Source organism: Glandiceps talaboti, chromosome 4, assembly GCF_964340395.1.
Source record: "Glandiceps talaboti chromosome 4, keGlaTala1.1, whole genome shotgun sequence".
In the NCBI taxonomy this organism is placed as follows: Eukaryota; Metazoa; Hemichordata; class Enteropneusta; family Spengelidae; genus Glandiceps; species Glandiceps talaboti.
Window position 1 is genome coordinate 18,623,994 of NC_135552.1, and position 11,354 is coordinate 18,635,347.

General features: G+C 37.0%; 1 protein-coding gene across 1 annotated transcript; it reads right to left on the reverse strand.

Moving 5' to 3' along the window:
- Positions 1-4,902: 4,902 nt before the first annotated feature.
- Positions 4,903-10,328, reverse strand: LOC144434261 (cuticlin-6-like). The gene is made up of 5 exons (XM_078122715.1): positions 10,250-10,328; positions 6,925-7,104; positions 6,117-6,425; positions 5,465-5,581; positions 4,903-5,099 (listed from the first exon to the last, which is right to left on the reverse strand). Exons 1-5 carry the CDS (start codon positions 10,326-10,328, stop codon positions 4,903-4,905), a joined length of 882 nt encoding a protein of 293 aa, XP_077978841.1.
- Between the last annotated feature and the right edge of the window lie 1,026 nt (positions 10,329-11,354).

The window sequence follows — 11,354 nt, forward strand, 5'->3', positions numbered from 1 at the left end:
GGACACGTGATGGCCTCAGAAATACAAAAGAAAAAGTTTTAAACAGATTTTAAGACAAGTTTATGAATCATTCCGTGTCGATCATAGCATGTTATACCTGTGGGAAGTAGGGTCATTCTATTAAAATGAAAATACTGAATATCTTGTGATTGCTACTTCGGCCGTACGTCAGATTTATATAACAGGAAAGGCATATAAACACTTTTAATGGAAGGTATCTATTAGTAACTAGTAACATTCTCCTCTGGAAGGAAATGTGGCTTATTCGTCAGTTATTAATGTCACTATCTGTCATTATTTTTCATGTTTTATTACATTCCAAGTCCGGCTCCAGGCAACATATTAATGAACAAACACACCACTTTACTCTGGTTAATAATGTCATAGTGTGATCGATCGATGTGGACTGTTTCCTCTAGATCTGCCAGAGATCCCAGCTCTATTCATGACGTGCATAGCCACCAATACTCTACAACTGGCCATACATATTAGCGTTCTGTTCTGGCCTATCAAATACACTAGATCATAAAATAAACGTGTTATAAGCCACTGCGGTATTGAACTATGACAAACTGAGCTACAGTTTGACCAAATTTCATTTAGTTTAAAGTTGCAGTTATTGTTATGTCAACTATTATCATAAATTAATGTGATCTTAGGGTAGCCCTCTAATGATATCCATACGTTTTTTGAACTCATTTAATTAAGAAAATTGCGAATAGTTCAAAAAAGTTCGCGAAATACAGATGTTAAAGTTTTACGAAACATACAAACAATCCATTTAGTAAGTTCTTTAAGATGTTGTGCAATAATGGATGTTTTCCAGATCACTACGAAATATTCAAATATTTCGTAAGTAGTATACCGTGTTCGATCTTGATGGCAATGCCAGTGTTTCACGCACTTTTCTCGGGTGCAATGGTAAGCGATGGTACGTTTACCAAGTAACGGCTTCAAGTGCTTGACCTTGTAATATTTTTTCTATTTACTCGCAGTTTTTTATCGAACATTTCACTGCAATGTGAAGCCTTTTTTCGCTTCAATTCTCAAGTAAAGATGTGCTGTTAATGGATCAAAGTATTATCCGTTTTTTTCCATCGTTGAGGTATAATTTCAAAGTTACTACAACATTGAGCTCCACTGTAAATGAACACCGAAAACAGCTGAAAATTGAAAATTCATATTATCATGCAGATTACAACTCCTAAGGTCCCATGATAAATGATATTCTTTAAGATTCCCTGGTGGCATTTTTCCCAATATTTTGAGCTTGTTCTTTCACCTGTACTCTTTATTCCCAGAGAATAAGTTGCATTAGATAGAGTTAGCGTTCACAGGGGGATACTTCTACGTTACAGTATCAGGTGAGACGCTAGCTATCAACATGAGAATTCAGCAGAAGAAACGATCACGTTTTGAGGTCTCAATGCAACAGTCAATATCTGGTTGATATTCATCCCTGATTATTGTCTGATTTTCTTGTGGATAGGTTTATCTGGATGTATTATCGATAGCCTTGCAGTCAGAGGTTCACTTGCAGTAATTACAGTCAACGGGGAACAGGTTGTGATTACTTGAACACGGTATAAAAAACTGGTCATTTTGATGACAAAATTGGGGACGTCAGGCGTCAATTCCAGCCCAACAGCTGCGTGCGAGACAGCACTCGAGCATTTCCTGTTGTCTCCTTACACCATTAAACATAATGAATATGATATATTTTTGTTTCATTTTCAGACTGATACCGTATATGAATTAACAGGCTAAAATTCACTTGATCCGCACGGAATCTGTACTGATATAGATAATTATCGCCATGAAAATCGTCTGATTTCAAGGACGTCGTGCTCGTTTACTCTGGTTAAACTGTACTTGGGTCGACAAGAGTTGAAATACTAACTAATGGGATTGTGGTAGTCACGGTGGTGGTCCGATGGTGATGATTGTGGTTGTCACAGTGGTAGTAAGATGGTTATTGTGGTAGTCACAGTGGTGGTAGGATGGTGATGATTGTGGTTGTCACAGTGGTAGTACGATCGTGATTGCGATAGTCACAGTGGTGGTCCGATGGCGATTATGGTAGTCACTGGTCGTCTGGTGATAATGGCTGTGGCAGCCACAGTGCTGGCTCGAGATGATGGCTGTGGTAGTCACAGTGGTGGTCCGATGATGATGACTGTGATAGTCAGTGATACGTGGTCCAACGGTGACAAGAATGGTAGTCAGTGGTAAAAGTTGTTACGTTGTTGAAACCCTTTCGTGTTGTAATGAATGTTGTGGTGGTTGTTATGCTTTGTTTTTATTCGTTGCTGCTGCTGTTGTTGTTGTTGTTGTTGTTGTTGTTGTTGTTGTTGTGGTGGTGGTGGTGGTGGTGGTGGTGGTGGTGGTGGTAGTGATGGTTTTAAAGTAAACTGTTGCGTCCAATCCCTCAAAACGCTGAGGACTTTAACCGTGCTGTAAACACTACGTGAAACGTAACATCTTGTAATATACATGTACTCTGAAGAAGTTGGTTTCTGAAAACATTTGTCGCCGATCGCGAGACTTTCTGCTTTGTCGCCAGACTCAGATTGACTTTTTACTAGAGGTTTGGGTGTCTCAACACCGAACGCTAAGCATTTATGACAAGGAATGTACTTGTGTAAGTACAGAAAAGATAAAGGGGAATACAAAATATTCGAAACATCTGGAAACATAAATGTCAAAATCTAGTATTTCTCCTCGCAAATCAAATATGACATCACGTATTAGTGGTTATTGTTACTATATTAGGTACCAGTCCACACATAGAACTACTGAATTTTAACCCGCGTCTGACTAGTGAAGCCCGAACGCAGTGATCATGACAGTTTGAGAATAGAAATATTTTGTACGTCCTCAGGGTCCATGTTGTACCAAAGCAACCCACACATCAAACCTGGATATGCTATCAAAGGCCTCGTTACATCGAGTAATGTAATTGATACAAGGTCTATTTGTCCCTAAGTGATGCCTAAATAGATTGAAAGTGAAATGAAATGAAAACTACGAGACATCAAAATTCTTCACTATGACGTCACTAATTACCGTCGATATTCATCAAAAATCGCCAAAACTATATTTGATTTTTGATTCTACAATATGGATAGATATGACAACATTTCAGACTTGTAAACTCACCACATATGTTGGAAAATATGAGTAATTGTCAGTCATTGTTATTACTGAAATAAACAAAGTGTGGTATAAACAAATTATTTTTACGATACTTCATGACGTCAGTCGTAACAATGTGTTATAATTACTAGTATTTTGTTTTCATTTACAATGAGTCGGTAATAGATTCGATATGTCTAACACACACATACATACATACATACATACATACATACATACATACATACATACATACATACATACATACATACATACATACATACATACATACATACATACAGACATACAATAAATAAATAAATACATACATACATACATACATACATACATACATACATACATACATACATACATACATACATGCATAGACAGACAGACAGACAGACAGACAGACAGACAGACATAAAGACAGACACACACATACATACACACAAACAAACAAACAAATAAACAAACAAATAGACAGACAGACAGACAAACGCGCGCGCACACACACACATACACACACACACACACACACACACACACACACACACACACACACACACACACAAACACACACACAAAGCGACATAGTTTTGGCAATGCCTGGTGAAATTGCCTGTAATTCTGTAGTTGTAGATCAATTGGTTGTTGCGATAATTGAATGTCCATTATCGTAAACAAGGGAGGAGATTTACAATATATTGTTCTGAGTAACGAGGTTATATGTCTATTTCCTACTCACATCATTTCCACTATTTTTTCCCTCTTGTCCGAAATGTTGCCGGGGATTAATCATCCTTCTCGTTTATTGATTGGGGTTGCTAAGATACGAATTATAGAGTTGAAACAATGTCAGTTCAAAAGAGTTGATATCATATCAACAAAAATGTACCAATTACCTGTGTGAAATTCCGACTAATGTGACAATTCCGGGCAACTGTGTATACCGTTTTTGATAACAGCAAATTTAAACTGAAATAACTGTGTCAACTTTAATGTGAAAAAATCCCACCTATGTTGAGCTGAATGGGATAAACCATCGAGTGAATCTGATGGCATTACTCGACTTTATACACCAATTAACTCTGGATGAGAATCAACAACGTGAAGTAGGGGACGTTAAGTTTAGTCTATGTGAGAAAAAGTAAAGTATCTTTTACGTGTAATGTAAATATGCAATATATATATTTATATTATAATATCACAGTTAACACACGTGCACCACTGTGTGAAAGAAACAAACACACTGATCATTCAATCTCACAACATGAGTTGAATAGACATAAAGCTGTTAACGGTTGTAATACATTACCAGATGCAAACTACACTTGGCTTTTTATTTGTCAAAACTGCAAAAGAAGGGTTTCTAAATCTGTTGGAGGCTCGTTTCACGCCATCTTCGTCTATCACCGTCGATCGCCTGTGTATGACAATACGTCAATCTCATATCAACTATCTAGTAACTCAAACCATTGATATATATATATATATATATATATATATATATATATATATATATATATATATATATATATATATATTGTCTCTATGCATATATTGTCTCTATGCAGAGCTGTATAGCTTGATTGAACATGCCATCGTGAAATTACTGAATTGTGCTTGGAGACATGTGTCTACAACTACTTTCCTCTTTTATTATGTTGCCTAGCAACCATTTTGTTTTCACTGTTGAATCCGCAATCATATTTTTTTTAACTTTTATATGATTAATAGTATGCATGAATGAGTTGGATATTACTTTCACTTGTTATTGGCTTGTATTAATGCTTTCTCAACAACACCATCCACGATGTCACTGTACTTATGTCCACGCAGTATTCTGTCTTCAGATCCCGCCAATTCCAGTAAAATGGCATCGTTGGTGTAATCTCCAACGGCAACTGCAAAGATTTCAACGCCGTCATTTCTCAGAGCATCTGATGCGTCTTTTATATCCCCTTATTGGAACAAAAGAGAAAACATGACATTAAATATTATATTTGATCTAACCCAAGGGATGACACGGATACCACATACCACGTCAAAATCCTACGTGTTCATGAATAATTAAGTCTAATATTTACCGCTTTCACCAAGGATTAACAAACGTTCCAAAATACAAATTGCTTCAATTATTATATCATTTATTTAGGATTGGTTTTAATAAAGCTATGCAGTGTACATGTATCAGTTATAGGATATAATTTCATAAACTGTTCACTCAGTAAAATAGACAGTGATATCTATAATGTCGTTTGACTTCGCCCCAGTCAACATAAGTTTACGGTGCTTAATTCCTATTTCATTTCGTCAATATAACAACCTGTTGTAGTGTATCCATCGGTCAACACTAGGAGAGTCTTGTCAGCCTGGATCCTTGCAGTAGAGAACACTTGTTTGTGTGTCTGTGTTAGAGCTCCCGTCAGATCGGTCGAACCACCTGAATAAGGAAGTTGAAAGATAAAAAACACTGTCACTTTCAAAAATAACAAGTGTCAAGCTAAAAATCCCCCCCCCCCCCAGTAATCTTATAGTGAACTGACGTCTAATGAAATATTATGTTCAGGCTTAACTGCCATTGTCAATTTCATGTATTGCTGAAACTGTTGTCGAGATTGAAATGTTATCAAGTAAAGACGCCCAACATTCACATCCCATGAGGGCGTATTTTATTACAAATTATGGTCCCCATGAGTGATTACCAATGAACTTATGTTATTGGCAAAACATTCATTTATACGATAAAAATTCATTGAAAATTTCTCTAAAACTTCATTAACCAGTCTCTTTGTCTGCCTGCCTGCCTGTCTGCCTGTCTGTCTGTCTGTCTGCCTGTCTGTCTGTCTGTCTGTCTGTCTACGTCTGTCTACACCAGTCTCCCCCTCTCTCTCTGTCTCTGTCTTTTTGTCTCTCTCCCACAATCTTTCTAGCTCTCTCTCTCTCCCCACCCTCTGGAATTATCAGACAAATCTTACCTTTGTACTGAATGTCCTGTAAGGCAGCTTTCATTTCTTCTTTGTCATAGTACGTATCCAAGTTAAAGTTTACAGTAAAATAGTGTGCGAAGGAGGACATGGCGACGTGTACACCGTCTTCAGCTACATCAAGTTGATCGATCACACCATCGATAAACTCGAGGATGTCATCAACACGGTCAGAACCAATACTCCCAGACTGGTCAAGTAAAAATACCACATCTTTCAACATAGCTGGAACAGGTGTTGTGAAAACTGTCGTAAAGGACGTCGTGGAAGCAGTAGTAGTCGTAGAAACGGACGTCGTTTCTAAAACACAACACAAAACAAGTATACACGGTGAAAAACAGAACAGGGGAAGCTACAACGCCTTGTGAACTCAATATCAAAACTTCATTTATTGAAAGGAAGCTCGAAAGAAAGACATAGGAAGATAAATTAAATTTAGCTTTAGACATCACCATGTTACATTTATTTTTGACACAATTCATTAATTCACAACCAGATACTTAATCTTAACATTTCGTAGTTGTTAAAATACTTGTGTTTCTACAAAAAAAACATCAACTGAATTAACTGAATTGAATTTCTTACAGTGCAATATATGTAATTAAATCTTGGTGCCATTTCTCTTAAGTCTGTGATATTTTCAAATGAGTTCATAATCACTGCGTATATTCACTGATGCAAGACATCGGTTCCTAACTGTTATGCATTTTTTTTTACCAAAGTGACAGTCTTGCAAAATACACAGGTCATGTGATTTACGCCCACCAATGGCGTTACAACGTTGTATAAATGTAATTACCTTGTGGACACGGCTCCACATTACAGAGTTCGGTTTCCCGTGAATCTTCGGGCGGGCTGCAGTCTGCTCCTCCGTTCTGGGGAGGAGGGTTGTAACATACACGAAATCTGAAACGTACGCCACCATCACAATAATGTGTACAGTCCGTCCAGGCATTCCATGAAGACCAACCGCCGTCAACTGCAGAATAACAGTAACCACTCATATAAAAAACAAAGTATATGAATTTAATCTATATCTTACCTTTAGGTGGCGCAATTTATTTAAAGTCACTAGTAGTAATGTCTCAAATGCACGGACATCATTCAAGTTGTAATGATACAAACACAAGTCAAGGCTCAATCGTCTCAACTACAAGCCTATCAATACACCAGAGAAAGGGTAAATATACGAGAAAGAAATAGAACCAGGCCCAGAATCGTTGGGTTTTTAATTTCATCATCATCTCTTCCTAAAGTTGTCGTGGAAGCGCGAAATGTTATTTATTAGAACGCCTGGCAGAAAACTATCAAATGCTCGACTTTCTATATGCAAATTCACCGCACCGTATACAACTACGGAGGTAGTGAACAAAACCATGTTTCATAATTCGGAACAGATCTCAGTGTAATTTTTTGAACCATATTGTCAACGTTGGTTATATAGTTGTAAGAGAAACTCTTTTAGTATCAGATGTTAATAGTCATCAGATTAATCCAGTCTTTGTGAGTCGCTAATAGTATCTCTAAATACAAAAGCATACGAGCGTCGTTCGCTCATGATGAGAATATTAAACCCTTTCTCTGTCGCAGATAAATCATCACTTTCCAAAGTAAAACGTTTGAAATCGATGTGTATTCTTGTATGAATTTCACAATTCTACAGATGCAATATTGAATCTACCTTCAATAAAGTTAAAGCTGACATACAGCTCTTAGTGATCATGGAGAATGGTTGGATATACACTCACTGCCTAACAAGCAATTCAGTATTTTCGATGAAATACATGCAGGGAGAAGATACGAGTCTATTATACGATGGCATGTTTATCAAGGATATCAAGAATGCGAGTGTGGCCGTAAAGTTCTAATACCTAAAAGTTGACGGTTAATGTCGTATGTAAATTAGAGGATGTACAAGAAATGGCGCCAAAATGTTGATGTAAAAATATTTGTAATGTTTTGTTTTGTCACGAAGCAACGATATATTTTCGTGTTGGTTGGCATGCAACACTTTTAGCGTCAAGTGGAATAAGCATATCGTGTACTGTATTAACTATGACAGTATCGGTACGGTACCTTTAATTATACAAAAAGGCCCGGTGTAGTATAAGATATTGTCAGAATAAACAGAAAAAATCGAAGAAAGGGATAGAACATTGCGATCAAAGACAAATATTGCGATTTTAGAAATACCTGTCTGTTCACCAAATGAAAACAATTTTGATATCGGGAGATGGCTTTGGAGTCAGATGTCTTACGACTGTCTGGTGAGTCAGTCAGTCAGTCAGTCAGTCAGTCAGTCAGTCAGTCAGTCAGTCAGTCAGTCAGTCAGTCAGTCAGTCAGTCAGTCAGTCAAATGTAATAAGTTTCAGTCATAGAATAACTGAGTAATGACTCTTCAAGTAAAACCGTACATAACGTAGGGAACTGTTCAGATCTGGACCGTGACACTTTAAACTGTCAGTTCTAACGAAACAGACACTATGTGTGTAAGAATTACACGGATACGTATATATGTAGCTTTCGTTCATATTTTTAAACGTGCGAACTACTCATCAAGTGTGAAAATATGGAAAAGCAACTTTCATCCTCAGGCTAACAGGTGTATCAAGAAACGATGTTTGAAGTGTGTATACCAACCATGCAATTTATCATGTAGAGCGATAGACATCATATTGATGTCTCAACTAAGTATCATTGGCGTTATGCCTCACGTGGATACCCCAATTTTAAGCCCTACACAAATAGCAACCAGAGTGGTTCCGGAAAGTATGTAATCATAGGAATACCACAAAACAACACTTGAAACTAGATTTTGGTTTGGGTTTCGGGGGGGGGGGGCAAATTGTAACCCGACCATACACACTGGTGAATTCTATTATTTCAATTTTTGAGGAGTGGGTCACTAAGTTTTGAATATGTATATTATATCACTAAATTGAATTGAATTGAAGTTTCTTCCACCAGAGAAGAAAATATATACACAAACTTTGAAAACTACAGAAAGAACATTTCTGGTGAAGGCCATGGAAAGAGTCCACAGATTACAAAATACTGACCACTCTATAATGTGATATCTCAGTCTTTTTCAATATGACTGTGTTGTCTCAGTTATACGACTGGTAATACTGGTGTTAATCAAATATGTACTTTTTAATGTAAGTAGTTTGTGGTAAAGCTGTATATGGTAAAGTAGAGAAGAGATGTCTTTGAATATATGTCATGGCCTTCTTGTACACAGTGCATACTTCAACAAATTCGTAATTACAGCAAACTTATTGAACAATTTGCTGTAATTACGAATTTGCAAATGTTGATAAAGGGTCATTGGATGAATTTCGCGGTTTGAAATCCAAATAGGCAGCTTGACTTGTTGCCTAGCCCGAAATTACATGTATGTATTTGAACTACAATTTACTTTTGTACGTTTTTATTTATTTTTCTAGATTCCAGTATAAACGGTTATAATGAGGATTTTGGTTGGTTGGTTGGTTGGTTGGTCGGTTGTTATGGTTTAGATGATTTAACCACCTAATGTTACTAAGAATAAAACTCCGAAGGAGGTAATCGAAGATTTCAGTAAGTTTTGTTACCCTCACTCTCCCAATCTTGGGACAAATGTTGACATTGTCAGTAAAAATAAATAACGTCTATTTCACTCAAGGGCATTTGAAACTATTTGAAATATTCTTTTAGTGATTTTTTTATCAGCTTGTTATCAAAGGTATTTTAACGAACGAACTCTGCACGGATACGTCCTTGCACAGCCAGTGAGCCGGATCTATCGGTTAAGATCGTCCGCAAAGTACAAAAAGTCGTCGGTGCTAGCCTGTCGTTGTAGATAAAGTTAACGAATAGAAAAGATCCCGTCCATTGACATTTTAAAATTCTACACCGTGACACAGGTTGGCGCTATCGTAGCCCAGTATCGTAGCCCCAAAGTTTCATCCGAATATTGTCTTCTAAGTTTTTTCTGCTTCACTACAGTTCGCATTCATTCTTCTTTCTCAGCTTTCCTTGCCAATTCTCGAGAACGCGTGTGCACGATCAAATTCCAATGTATTGCTATTTTTCACACGTGACTTATATTTATAAAACGAGTCCGTATCCGTAATACGACTTACCTGGCGTTTGTGCCAATGCATGTTGAATCAACGTATAACAGGCGGTAGTAGCAATGAAGAAATGCAGAAATTTGTTCATGATGACTTTGTTGGGTTCTTTGGCAGTGTGTGTTACTGGTTTGGCTGGTTACTCTGCAATGTTTAGTAGTCTCCGTTTCTCCTAGGTTAAGTAGGTAGCAACCCATTGCCACTCATTGCCCCTCCTCATTGATACACTCCATCAATCGGCAGTGTTGCTTTTAAGATTATAACAAACAAACGTTGAAGTGGTCCGTTGGCCCGTACACCAATACCAGAGATTAGTACGATAACTTGTTGACAGAAACGAGGAAACTAACACATCTACTTTTTTAAGCATACAGCGAAATTACAAAATGTTATATTTTCCTACTTCATACACGCACAGATTTCATTCCTATACATTATGCTTAGTGTGAAATACTTCAAAGTAGCTCGTATTATGTGCTTTGTCACGTGATTCGGTTATTGAATTGCACGTGACACAATCTATCAAACATTCTCCTCTTTCTATCGTGTTTATTTTTCCTTTCTTCTGAAATGTTACCTTTATCAACCCACCATCCAATCCCCCAGCACTTTATTTTACAACCGTTACGATGACTAATAAATTGACTTTTTTATATACTATAGCAACTTTGGATAGGCATTAATGTACACCATTAAGGCAATGAATTATTCCCAATAAGTACTAGATCATTGTGGAAAGTTTTTGAAGGACAGTTGGTGAAAAAGAAATTGTAACTGGTGACATCGTGGCTCAATCAGATATCCTCAATGTAGTACCAGGGAAAACTATCCATCACGTGCTGCCATCGAAACTATTCGTACACATGTAATTCTTCAGTAGGGGAAATTTTTCTATCATTAGTGGGCGGGGAGTATAAAAAGATACTTTTAGTGGGTGCGGCAGTTTTTTTATTATATTTAAATATCTTAAAATGGTAGAAGACAATTCCAACTTCCCTATTGGAAGGTAAATTTCCAGTAGGTGTAAGAAATGTTAGACAGTTCTTAAACATTGCCATCCAGTTAGTTGGTCCGCTAGTGTTTAAAAGCCATATACATACTAGTATTACATTTGTCA